The following is a 14166-nucleotide window of genomic DNA, read 5'->3' on the forward strand; positions in this document are numbered from 1 at the left end:
AATATTTGCATTTTGCAAAATTAAATTTGTCAAGGATATATTTAACGAAAAACTTATGCCTACCAAAAAAAAACCCCAAAAAAACATTGCAAGATAAATTCAATAGAACCATTTTCTTTCTCCTTCTTCTTATCCTGCCTTTTATATTATATTTTTGTCTAGGAAACACTTTTGGTTCAAAAGAAATAAGTAATTGTATACCATTTTAATTGTGTTTATGTTGTCTATGCAGACCTGCCACTTCACGAAAAAGGAAATCAGTATGACATTGAAAAAAAATCAGTATCTGGGGAAAAAAATCAGTATGAGACGTAAAATTATCCAATGGTTGGGCTACTCACCTAATTCTGCAACAGTTGTGATGACATGATGTGCTAGACATAGATCGTCTACATATGTTGGTCCTTGAGATGTGAATTAATCCTTTTCCGTTATCAGAATATCAAATAAAATGTAACTGTTTGTTCCCTCTCTCTCTCTACCACCAAATAATATTGCAAGTAGTTCATTCCTTCACATGTCTCTTTCTCCCACCACCATAAAATAATATTGCGACAATAGTTCAATAGAAATACTAAAACAAATTCACTGATAAAGTTATAAAAAGATGTGTCTATTTACAATCAACTACATGAACACTCCACCATACCTCCCTGCTATAAACTTTGATTGTTTTAAAAGCTATATCTTTTTGATCAGCTGATCAGAAGGACAGAATGAATAGCAACACTCTGCTCTCGACAACATTTTTGTTTTAACTTGCAGAATATCTGTCAGAAGATCCCGAGACATGCTGGCTCTCTGTTCTGTCTTATTTTTCCTGACAAGAGAAAAAATCCGTTCTGAATCTGCATTACTGTGAGGCAGAACACACAAACCTTTCATGAAGTGAGCTAGGGCTTCATATCTATGGTCACCATCTACCTCCATTTTTCCTATCCGAGACCACAGCACATCCACCCTCATCTTTAAGTCCAGTCCCACCAAACCATCCACCTGGAATTTCCCAAACTCCTTCTCTAACCTCTCCATATCACCACCCAACACCAAACACGGAAATCTTGTTGCCCAGTACCTGATGGACTCCATTTTCTTTTTCAGCCTCATACAGGGGTCCAAAACTTCAGCATGGTTCAGGGCTTCATGCTGCATTGGAAGACTTGAAAAAAACATACTAAAGAGCAGTGGAGTAAAAGTTCCTCGTGTCCTCAAAAAATGTTGTCACTTCCTTGTCTGACATGAGTTTTAGATCAAGATAATTTCTTGTACCATCACCAATCATCATGTCCTCTCTATCCTTTTGCCTGCTCCTCCTGCTGTGCTCAATGGAATAGATGTCCTCCGCTTTTGCTATAGCCTCAGGCTTTATGAAGGCAATGAGGATATCCGTGGCAACATTGTGAAGGCGTTTCTGTAAGATGTGAACTGTCGGCTCCTCACGTTGAAGCAGCAAGTTAGCATTTACAAACATAGGGAGGGAATATTTGAGAAAATTTAGATAGGCTTTTGAAGTGCTGTTTGAAAAAAAAAAACAAGAATTCTTTTCAGCCGGTCTGTTGACTTGCTCCCCAAAACGTCCTTCTCATTTAAAAAAAATGCAAACATAGCATCCCACTGCTCCAGAAGTCGCTCCACGCATTGAAGAAGAGAAAGCCATCTGGTTGGGCCATGTTTAAGGATTTTACGGAGAGCCGTGTCAGTTATTCTCTGAAATTCCTGCAGAGTTTTCATCCTCTTCGTGCTGTTCTCCAGATAATGAAAAACATCAATCAAAGTCTCCTCCACATTTGAATTTAACTTACTGGCACCTTTCTTAGCAGCAATGTGCAGGAGATGACAGGGACAGCCTTGGATATGAACATTTTTATTTTGTTTTAAAACAAATGCCATAACCCCCTTCTCTTTGCCTAACATGACATTGGCATTGTCACTGCCGAAACTTATACAATTATCCCAAGACAATCCAGCTGCCTTCAATTCAGTATCCAAGGCCATGAAAATATTTTCCCCAGTAGAACCACCATTTGGGGTAGCCACAGACAATACATCCATGACAACTTTTTCTGCAGACTCGTCGAAATATCGCACGAGTAAGGGGTAAAGTTGTTCACTCCCCTTATCATTACTGCCGTCGGTGGAGAGAGAGAAAGGTTGACGGTCTAATTTAGTAACTAAAGTCTTCTTATAATCACTTGATATTTCTGACACTAATTGTCTAGCTTTAGTGCGTCCACATCTGAACTTTTTAGCGATGTCGCTATCAGGGAACATGTTCCTAAACAACTCTCCAGCATGGTCCGCTGTGGCGAGAGGCAAGTTGTGCTCCACTAAGAAATTCGCGAACATTAACTCTGCCTTCCTTACTTTGTCCTCCTCGTTTGATTTTTGTTACCAAACATCGACGTAATAGATCGGGTCGAAGCACTGGATTTGGCACACGTCACATGTTTAGGAGTCTTAATGTGTCTCTCCAGGTCTGATCTAGCGCCACAAGCAATCTTAATATCGGCATCACAGAAAGTGCAAAAAGCGTACTCCTCACCTTTTTTAGACGCTGTTATAAAACTCTATGTTTTGGAATATTCTTCACGAAATTTCTGAACGACTCTACGCACTTTGGACGGAGGAGCTGCCATCTTTTCTTTCTACTACGATCTATCTAGTCCTAGTCTAGTTAAGTCGATCTAATTTTGAAATGCACAATACTAGACTAATACAAGCACACGATAAAATAAGTGTCTCAGAATCCAGATAATAAGAATAAATTAAAATAAAGCACTAAAATAAAACAGCTCCAGAATTCAAACAAGTAAGGTGATGGAATGACGATTGACCACGCTAGATTAATTACAATAGATATGAGGCAATATGTAGGCAAAATTAATTACAAAATCCAATTCAAGAGAAAAATATATAACGCAGCGCACAGTAGATATTTTGAGCTAGAAATGATTACATTTTTCATCTTTCGCATTAATTTAACTTGATGCGACGCTTTTGACGCGTCTGGTAAAATTATTTAAATTAATTAGCATAGAGGTCGAAGCATAAGAAACAATATTTATTAAGAAAACATAAGGCTTTAATAGCCTCCTTACCTTTTCGGTCGATCCCAAGTGTCACAATTTGACACTTGTCACTCAAACTAACCAAAGCGTCACAACCTCCCCCCCCCCCCCCCCCCCCCCCCTTATTTTTCCCCAACACCCAAAATGGCACGCACAACGCCAATCTGGCAATCGGACTACTAACTTATTTAAAGATGGTGGCACTTGGTAACGAGTCAGAAGCCAGGGACCGCGGTGGTTTACCAGTACAGCTCGCTGTCGCTTCACAAAGGAAATGAAAACTAAATAACGCCCCGTGTGTGTTTTCTATCTGTGTGAGGGCATCACAAAGAGGCTCGCTACGTCATGTGATCTATCAAGGTATCGCGGGACGGGTCAAAGTTCACGAGACTTGAAAATTTTAACGTGCAACGTAAAGCACAAAGTAAACGTAAAAGAGAGGGGTGGAGGGCTGCGGGCCCTTGGTCACTTGGTGAAATCGGTACGATCGGCATGCAGATCGGGAAATCGGTACGATCGGCAAGTAAATCGGGAAATCGGTAAATACGAAAAAAAGGTCTTGCAAATCGGTATGATACCGATTAATCGGTATGAACGGCAGGTCTGTCTATGGATATTTCCAACTACTTATAGGTTTTCGGAAGAAGTATTAGTAATGATAATAATAGTAGTAGTAGTGGTGGTAATGATTATCATTTGGGAAGTATGAAACTGTCTAGCTTGGTGTAATTGAGAGTTTCTTTTGTCTCTTCTATTTATAACTTGATGATTTCTCAAAACAAACTTTTTTTAACAAACCCCACCTTTTAGCCAAATCTCCAATGAATTTTATTCTAAAATCCTTTTCAACTGGTTAGCAGCTATGTGGATGATTAAGGCAATGTCTCCTCCCCAGCCAAGAGACACTTTCCTTCCTTGTCCATTTTATAGTCAATAATCTATATAACTGTATTTATGAAAAGGTTGAAAATATTTGAGTTATCAATGAGTTTATCTTGTCTAGTAATTCACTGGACTTAAGGATACAGTGCAGACATGACTTGCTGATCAACAATGATTGATCTGCCAAGGATTTAAATGGCAAATCGGTCGCTATGAATATAACTTTGTGATTTACCCTTTCTAGATATGTGATTTTAGTTTGATCATTGGAAATTGTACCAAATTTTGATTCAGGTGGTCGCCATTGCAAGACAATTTGATTATAGTTTTATTGTTTTCTTATGGACTTGGCATAAAGATATTTTTAATGGTAAAAGTTATAGAGTGGTGGCTTATTCAGAGAAGTAGTATTCTATTACAAGGTGGATTATGTGTTGGTTACCAGGGAATGAGGTTTTGGCCAAAGGTTGTTTTGGTAAATGTTAAGCACAAAAAGATATTCATATAAATTATTTCGTGGGGGAAACGCAAAGTACTGTGGGAGGATTAAGTTTTCATTAATTATTTTTCTTCATTTAGTTATGAAGAATAATACAAAAAACGAGGGTCTAGCACCAAAAGAACAACATGAATAGTTTTTTTCAAAGTGTCAAAACACTGTGGACAAAGTACCAGCTTTATCAAAATTCAAAAGTAGCCTCTGGCTTCGACTCAAAACACAGTAAATATGTTGATTGAATCCACTTCTGTATCATAATCATATTTATATTTTTAAGATTTGATTTTCCTTTTACCATGCTCTTTTAGCTTTATACACTTAGAAAATTTTACTCCATAATATATTGATGAATGCATCGTTCAAAAACATTTTTTTTAAAAATTGAATTTGAAGTTATAAATTTTGTGTCCAGAGTGCCCATATTTTTGTCAGTTTCATTAATTTCTTGCACAAAAAGAAAGGCCATAGAATATATTATTGTTTGATTGTTATTATTTACACTGAAATTTCTATATAACAGCTTTGGGACCAGTAAAAAAGTTGTTATATAAGGTTGTCGTTGTAGTGGAGCAACCAATGACTATTGCGATCTTCTTCCAACAACAACAGTTCCAACAGAAACACGTAATGGTGAAAATGATGCCGTTTCTCGTATGAAAATGACAGACATTGCTTGCTTGGAAACTCATGGCTCCCACCTTGCCTAATAGTCGAGGCTGTTCAGTAGGTAAGGCAAAGCAATGTAAAAAAGTTTTTCTTATGAACTTAGGTCACACTGTGAGTTACACAAGTGTTAACTATTCAGTCAACTGACATAGGACTCAATCTCATGCCAAAGGTATTATAGTCAGCACTTTTTAACTTTTACTGGCCCCGAAACGACTTAATAGTGTCACAAACGCTGTAAAACTGTAAAATAATTTTTGAAACTTTTGTATATATATACATATATATACATATACATATATATATATATATATATATATATATATATATATATATATATATATATATATATATATATATATATATATATATATATATTATTTGAGGTTATAATTCTTTTACAAAGTGAGGCAATTATTGTTAATACAGAGTGTTTCTATTTTAGCCAATGATTCAGTAAATCACAGATAACATTTTTAATGACTTAATTTTTTGAAAGTCTGATATGAGTAAAAAAAATCTTTACGTTTGTCAACATATTGAATAATTTTCTTCCATCTTCAATCCTATAAACTGTTCATATGATAAAACAATGAAAATATTCCACATCGTTTTAGATGGTAAAAACGTGATATTTATAATTCTTTAATGAGACAAAGCATAGGAAAATCTTTCATTGTCAACCGGACATGCGGTTGTGATTTTTATCAATTTTGGCACCTAATACATTACCAAAAAATGAATTATTTTTATTTTTAATTATTTAAAAGATTATACTTTCAAATTTTATCAGTTATAACGCGAAACAAATTGGTTGAAATAATTTAATTTGATGGCATTTCCAATTACAATTTCTAGACCATCAAAAATAGTCTTCGATTATCAAAATTCATCCCTTATTAACAATAGTTTAACAATTTTAGACTTTTTTGACCAAAAATGCACGGCTGCACTGTTTGGCCCCCAAATTGTTGTTGTTGTTGTTGTTATTATTATTATTATTATTATTATTATTATTATTATTATTATTGTAGAAACATAAAGAAATTTTGTAGTCTCCCTGATTGGGTAAAACGTTGGGGGGGGGGGGGGGGGGTTTAAAATTGTTGTGTCCTATAAAAAAAAACAGACCATTTAAACTATAAAAATAACAAAGTGGTCCTCCGACTCCGAGCCAAACAGCCCAATTTCTTGTAGTTGTAGACCTTGAAACCTTGTCTTTCCAGTATAATGGTGAACATTAGTAAAGTTTGTGCTGTGTTTGTTTGTTTACTAAATGTGTAAAAGATTGAATGATTTTCAATAAAATGTCAAACCCAATATTTATGTGTCAATGAACTTTGTTTAAAAAATGTTTGGTGTTGGAATTAAAAACGCCAAGACTCTCTCCTTTCCAAAACTATTTTCTGCGGATTGTAGTTCTATATAAATGCTTTATTTATAGTAATTACGCAAATTCTATTTTTAGTAGTAGTACCCGAGAAAAAAGGAGAGCTAACGCTAGCTTTAGCTCTCCTATTTAAGGATACGACGATTGGGCTTCGGCCTATTGATAGTCGTAGTACATAATTTTGGATTAGCCATAAATAAAACTTTGTGTGTTCTGAATTGAGGTACATTTTAGCCTTTTTTGTGCTGATGAAACAAGAGACATAAAATGCACTCTGCTACACACGTTGACAAAACAACACTTGGTTGCTTTCTTGGCTTCCAAGAAAACAGCGGACCAACAGTTGAAATTGGGACACAGTAGTCCCTTAAAGGCTCCATACACGCACGGTTTTGATAGGCGTCCGAACCACGATCAGGCAAACCGGGGTGAAAACGCAATGTGTGTGGCCAAATACCTGGCCGATAAACCCAGGTACGGTCGATCGCCCGCAAAGCCGGCTTTGCTTAATATTTTTCGAGGCGATCGGCGATCGGGGGCGTGGCAGTAAAAAAAATTGGACAATTTTTTTCGGATTTTCGCTGTTTTGACGTCAGATTCGTGATCAGCGTCGAATTTACAATAGGTTTGATACCAAGTACTATGTTTTTACTCCAAAAATTGATGAAATTAGAAATAAATTTTAATTAATATTGAGGCTATGTGGCCGACAGAAAAGTGCCCCTCCCTGTTTTGTGATGGATGAAGTGGTATGACTCTCGCTTTCGGATCGGAAGGTTCAGGTTTCGAGACCCGCTCCGAGTGGCGCAGAGTTGAGTCCTTGGAAAAGGCTCTTTACTCACATTCTCTCACCGTACTCAGGTGTAAAATGAGAACATGGCCGTTCGTTGTCTTTGTTGGGAAAAAATGTCACATCGCCTGACAGGCGTCATGTCTCGTCTTTCAAGTCTAATATTGCTGTTGCCTTGGGACCCCTTGTAAAGCGCTTTGAGCACGTGGATATTGCGCCAAATAAATGCTGTGTTATTATTTTTTTTTAATAATATTTTTATAAATGTTGCGCCAGGAAGAGGTAGATGGCAAAAGTTTCGTTCTTGTTCATCGTAAAACTTATAAAGGATTTCATACAAAATAAAAAATCGGAGTGCTTATTCGTCCTTCAGGTCGTATTCTTATAAAAAATAGTTTTCATAATTTTCAATGTAATGATATAATAATATGCCAGTTCTTTTTTTTTTTTTTTCCTCCTCACCCGTTGACGCGACATGACGGTCGACCTTGACACAGACATTTGGGATTGGCAGACGCCAAAAAGCCTTGACTGCGTGATGACAGGGGTGGGCATTGTAACCTTGAATTATGATCTACAAACAACGCCCCCCCCCCCCCCCCCCCCACCAAAAAAAAAAAAAAAGAGAAAAGAGCTGTGTGCGTGTGTGTGGTGGTGGTGGTGGTGGTGGGGGGGGGGGGGGGGTTGCGAATGCGAGTAGTCCCGAGGAGTACCCGTTTAACCTGCCACGGGAACACTGTCGATTTGTTTTATAAATAATAATAATAATAATAATGACGATAAATAACAAATCTTTATTGTCCACAAAATGGAAAAATTTCCGTGGTCTACGTTGCTTTTAAACTTAAATCGGATTGCAAATGTATTGATGTTATGCGTATTGGAAAAATGCTCACGACATCTCCATCGGGGTATAACATTAACACACAAAACTGCAAACGCGAACGTTCATTGTCTGATTGATATAACTTAGTGATAAGTTAATTATAAAATGCTGTCTAAAAGCAATAACAACAGGTTGACTAACGTCAAATTCATTCCTTCTATTGATGCTCTGTGTTAAATTAAAATACTCACAAAGTCCGCCAGCCAGAAATATCACTCCAGCCCAAAGATCTACATGGAACCTTGAACGTTATAGTCTGATATATTTTAATGAGAACTAATCATAAAAATGGGTGTCTAAAACAATAACAATGAGATGAGTGACGTCAATTTGGTTCCTTCTATAAATATCCAAGAACTTTACTCACTCCATCCGCTCTCTCCTCCTTCAATACATATGAATCTATTCTCTCATCATTTTTTTGTGCGGCTATGCATGTGATCTTGTGAAATGACACTCGCCTTTGGATCGGACGGTACTGGATTCGAGTCCCGCTCTGAGTGGCGCATAATTGAGTCCTTGGAAAAGGCTCTTTACTCGCATTCTCTCACCTTGTTCACTGTTAAAATGAGTACCTCGCTGTTTACAGCGTCGTCTCTGTCGGGAAACAATTGCAATATCGCTTAACAGTCATGTCTCGTCTAGCATGTTTTTATGTTGGCCAAAGACCCTTATAAAGTGATTTGAGCACCTTTATTGAATATAGCGGTATATATAGCGCAAGTAAATTTTTCTCTCTTTCTCTTCTCTCCTCTCCTCTCTCCTCTCTCTCTCTCTCTCTCTCTCTCTCTCTCTCTCTCTCTCTCTCTCTCTCTCTCTCTCTCTCGACATGTTAGATTATTATAGCTATTGCTACATATGATGCGAATATCTTGGACGGTTATTGATGCTATGAGTTTAGGTAAAATGCTCACAACATCCACCAGTCGGAAATAACGTACCGTCATACAAAACTACGATTAACCTTGAACGTTAAAAGTCTGATTGATATAATTTAGTGAGAACTAATTACCAAAATAACTGCCTTAATACAATAACAAAGAGTGGAATGATGTCAATTTCGTTCCTTCAACAGTCTAATTGATATAATTTAGTGAGAAGTAATCACTATTGTGCGCAAGACGAAAGATAGAATAACAGACAGTAACTGGGATCGGTTCTGTCGGCCACATAGCCTCACTATTAATTAAAATTTATTTCTAATTTCACCAATTTTTGGAGTAAACACACAGTTCTTAGTATCAAACCTATTGTAAATTTGACGCTGATCACGAATCCGACGTGAAAACAGCGAAAATCCGAAAAAAATTGTCCACTTTTTTATACTGCCACGCCCCCGATCGCCGATCGCTCAAAAAAATATCTGCCCGTATGTGGGCAAAAATCATCTGCGATAAACGCAGGGATCAGGTCACAGCGATAGGTCATCCGTCCCGCTTCCAGCGGATGTCGGCGTCTATGGAGGGCTTTAAAGGCTCCATACACGCACGGTTTTGATAGGCGTCCGAACCACGATCAGGCAAACCGGGGTGAAAACGCAATGTGTGTGGCCAAATACCTGCCCGATAAACCTAGGTACGGTCCATCGCTCGCAAAGCCCGCTTTGCTTAATATTTTTCGAGGCGATCGGCGATCGGGGGCGTGGCAGTATAAAAATTGGACAATTTTTTTTCGGATTTTCGTTGTTTTGACGTCAGATTCGTGATCAGCGTCGAATTTACAATAGGTTTGATACCAAGAACTATGTTTTTACTCCAAAAATTGATGAAATTAGAAAAAAAATTTAATTAATATTGAGGTTATGTGGCCGACAGAACAGTGCTCCTCCCTGTTTTGTGGTATGACTCGCTTCCAGATCGGAAGGTTCAGGTTTCGAGACCCGCTCTGCGTTGCGCAGAGTTGAGTCCTTGGAAAATGCTCTTTACTCACATTTTCTCACCGTACTCAGGTGTAAAATGAGTACATGGCCGTTCGTTGAATTTGTTAGGAAAAAATGTCACATCGCCTGACAGACGTCATGTCTCGTCTTTCAAGTTTAATATTGCTGTTGCCTTGGGACCCCTTGTAAAGCGCTTTGAGCACGTGGATATTGCGCCAAATAAATGCTGTGTTATTATTTTTTTTATAATATTTTTATAAATGTTGCGCCAGGAAGAGGTAGATGGCAAAAGTTTCGTTCTTGATCATCGTAAAATTTATAAAGGATTTCATACAAAATAAAAAATAGTTTTCATAATTTTCAATGTAATGATATAATAATATGCCAGTTCTTTTTTTTTCTTTCCTCCTCACCCGTTGACGCGACATGACGGTCGACCTTGACACAGACATTTGGGATTGGCAGATGCCAAAAAGTCTTGACTACGTGATGACAGGGGTGGGCATTGTAACCCTGAATTATACTCTACAAACAACGCCCCCCCCCCCCCCCCCCCCCCCCACCCAAAATAAAAAGAGCTGTGTGCGTGTGTGTGGTGGCGGTAGTCCCGAGGAGTACCCGTTTCACCTGCCACGGGAACACTGTCGATTTGTTTTATAAATAATAATAATAATAATAATAATGACGATAAATAACAAATCTTTATTGTCCACAAAATGGAAAAATTTCCGTGGTCTACGTTGCTTTTAAACTTAAATCGGATTGCAAATGTATTGATGTTATGCGTATTGGAAAAATACTCACGACATCTCCATCGGGGTATAACATTAACACACAAAACTGCAAACGCGAACGTTCATTGTCTGATTGATATAACTTAGTGATAAGTTAATTATAAAATGCTGTCTAAAAGCAATAACAACGGGTTGACTAACGTCAAATTCATTCCTTCTATTGATGCTCTGTGTTAAATTAAAATACTCACAAAGTCCGCCAGCCAGAAATATCACTCCAGCCCAAAGATCTGCATGGAACCTTGAACGTTATAGTCTGATATATTTTAATGAGAACTAATCATAAAAATGGGTGTCTAAAAACAATAACAATGAGATGAGTGACGTCAATTTGGTTCCTTCTATAAATATCCAAGCACTTTACTCACTCCATCCGCTCTCTCCTCCTTCAATACATATGAATCTATTCTCTCATCACTTTTTTGTGCGGCTATGCATGTGATCTTGTGAAATGACACTCGCCTTTGGATCGGACGGTACTGGATTCGAGTCCCGCTCTGAGTGGCGCATAATTGAGTCCTTGGAAAAGGCTCTTTACTCGCATTCTCTCACCTTGTTCACTGTTAAAATGAGTACCTCGCTGTTTACAGCGTCGTCTCTGTCGGGAAACAATTGCAATATCGCTTAACAGTCATGTCTCGTCTAACATGTTTTTATGTTGGCCAAAGACCCTTATAAAGTGATTTGAGCACCTTTATTGAATATAGCGGTATATATAGCGCAAGTAAATTTTTCTCTCTTTCTCTTTCTCTCTCTCTCCCCTCTCTCTCTCTCTCTCTCTCTCTCTCTCTCTCTCTCTCTCTCTCTCTCTCTCTCTCTCTCTCTCTCTCGACATGTTAGATTATTATAGCTATTGCAACATATGATGCGAATATCTTGGACGGTTATTGATGCTATGAGTTTAGGTAAAATGATCACAACATCCACCAGTCGGAAATAACGTACCGTCATACAAAACTACGAGTAACCTTGAACGTTAAAAGTCTGATTGATATAATTTAGTGAGAACTAATTACCAAAATGACTGCCTTAATACAATAACATAGAGTGGAATGATATCAATTTCGTTCCTTCAACAGTCAAATTGATATAATTTAGTGAGAAGTAATCACTATTGTGCGCAAGACGAAGATAGAATAACAGACAGTAACTGGGATCGGTTCTGTCGGCCACATAGCCTCACTATTAATTAAAATTTATTTCTAATTTCACCAATTTTTGGAGTAAACACACAGTTCTTAGTATCAAACCTATTGTAAATTTGACGCTGATCACGAATCCGACGTGAAAACAGCGAAAATCCGAAAAAAATTGTCCACTTTTTTATACTGCCACGCCCCGATCGCCGATCGCTCAAAAAAATATCTGCCCGTATGTGGGCAAAAATCATCTGCGATAAACGCAGGGATCGGGTCACAGCGATAGGTCATCCGTCCCGCTTCCAGCGGATGTCGGCGTCTATAGAGGGCTTTAAAGGCTCCATACACGCACGGTTTTGATAGGCGTCCGAACCACGATCAGGCAAACCGGGGTGAAAACGCAATGTGTGTGGCCAAATACCTGCCCGATAAACCTAGGTACGGTCCATCGCTCGCAAAGCCCGCTTTGCTTAATATTTTTCGAGGCGATCGGGGGCGTGGCAGTATAAAAAATTGGACAATTTTTTTTCGGATTTTCGTTGTTTTGACGTCAGATTCGTGATCAGCGTCGAATTTACAATAGGTTTGATACCAAGAACTATGTTTTTACTCCAAAAATTGATGAAATTAGAAAAAAAATTTAATTAATATTGAGGTTATGTGGCCGACAGAACAGTGCTCCTCCCTGTTTTGTGGTATGACTCGCTTCCAGATCGGAAGGTTCAGGTTTCGAGACCCGCTCTGCGTTGCGCAGAGTTGAGTCCTTGGAAAATGCTCTTTACTCACATTTTCTCACCGTACTCAGGTGTAAAATGAGTACATGGCCGTTCGTTGAATTTGTTAGGAAAAAATGTCACATCGCCTGACAGACGTCATGTCTCGTCTTTCAAGTTTAATATTGCTGTTGCCTTGGGACCCCTTGTAAAGCGCTTTGAGCACGTGGATATTGCGCCAAATAAATGCTGTGTTATTATTTTTTTTTAATAATATTTTTATAAATGTTGCGCCAGGAAGAGGTAGATGGCAAAAGTTTCGTTCTTGATCATCGTAAAATTTATAAAGGATTTCATACAAAATAAAAAATAGTTTTCATAATTTTCAATGTAATGATATAATAATATGCCAGTTCTTTTTTTTTCTTTCCTCCTCACCCGTTGACGCGACATGACGGTCGACCTTGACACAGACATTTGGGATTGGCAGATGCCAAAAAGTCTTGACTACGTGATGACAGGGGTGGGCATTGTAACCCTGAATTATACTCTACAAACAACGCCCCCCCCCCCACCAAAAAAAAAAGAGCTGTGTGCGTGTGTGTGGTGGCGGTAGTCCCGAGGAGTACCCGTTTCACCTGCCACGGGAACACTGTCGATTTGTTTTATAAATAATAATAATAATAATAATAATAATGACGATAAATAACAAATCTTTATTGTCCACAAAATGGAAAAATTTCCGTGGTCTACGTTGCTTTTAAACTTAAATCGGATTGCAAATGTATTGATGTTATGCGTATTGGAAAAATACTCACGACATCTCCATCGGGGTATAACATTAACACACAAAACTGCAAACGCGAACGTTCATTGTCTGATTGATATAACTTAGTGATAAGTTAATTATAAAATGCTGTCTAAAAGCAATAACAACGGGTTGACTAACGTCAAATTCATTCCTTCTATTGATGCTCTGTGTTAAATTAAAATACTCACAAAGTCCGCCAGCCAGAAATATCACTCCAGCCCAAAGATCTGCATGGAACCTTGAACGTTATAGTCTGATATATTTTAATGAGAACTAATCATAAAAATGGGTGTCTAAAAACAATAACAATGAGATGAGTGACGTCAATTTGGTTCCTTCTATAAATATCCAAGAACTTTACTCACTCCATCCGCTCTCTCCTCCTTCAATACATATGAATCTATTCTCTCATCACTTTTTTGTGCGGCTATGCATGTGATCTTGTGAAATGACACTCGCCTTTGGATCGGACGGTACTGGATTCGAGTCCCGCTCTGAGTGGCGCATAATTGAGTCCTTGGAAAAGGCTCTTTACTCGCATTCTCTCACCTTGTTCACTGTTAAAATGAGTACCTCGCTGTTTACAGCGTCGTCTCTGTCGGGAAACAATTGCAATATCGCTTAACAGTCATGTCTCGTCTAACATGTT

The 14166-nt window shown here is 38.0% G+C and overlaps 2 protein-coding genes across 2 annotated transcripts; both read right to left on the reverse strand.

Annotated features, from left to right (window-relative positions):
* Positions 1-681: 681 nt before the first annotated feature.
* Positions 682-1552, reverse strand: LOC144980635 (uncharacterized). Its single transcript, XM_078928316.1, has one exon. It carries the CDS (start codon positions 1171-1173, stop codon positions 682-684), a length of 492 nt encoding a protein of 163 aa, XP_078784442.1. The 5' UTR covers positions 1174-1552.
* On the reverse strand, positions 1175-2346 carry LOC144980637 (zinc finger BED domain-containing protein 5-like). Its single transcript, XM_078928317.1, has 2 exons — positions 1604-2346; positions 1175-1514 (listed from the first exon to the last, which is right to left on the reverse strand). Exons 1-2 carry the CDS (start codon positions 2344-2346, stop codon positions 1175-1177), a joined length of 1083 nt encoding a protein of 360 aa, XP_078784443.1.
* Positions 2347-14166: the final 11820 nt, after the last annotated feature.

The sequence above is a fragment of the Berghia stephanieae genome, chromosome 10 (assembly GCF_034508935.2).
Source record: "Berghia stephanieae isolate SIO BIC M18660-M18661 chromosome 10, UCSD_Bste_1.3, whole genome shotgun sequence".
In the NCBI taxonomy this organism is placed as follows: Eukaryota; Metazoa; Mollusca; class Gastropoda; order Nudibranchia; family Aeolidiidae; genus Berghia; species Berghia stephanieae.

Excerpts from the sequence above, each read along its gene's own strand:
- LOC144980635 (XM_078928316.1), bottom strand. The coding sequence starts at position 1,173 with ATGTTTTTTTCAAGTCTTCCAATGCAGCATGAAGCCCTGAACCATGCT.
- LOC144980637 (XM_078928317.1), bottom strand. The coding sequence starts at position 2,346 with ATGTTCGCGAATTTCTTAGTGGAGCACAACTTGCCTCTCGCCACAGCG. Across the intron at positions 1,515-1,603 it reads CTGGAGCAGTGGGATGCTAT|CACTTCAAAAGCCTATCTAA; the intron begins GTTTGCATTTTT and ends TTTTTCAAACAG.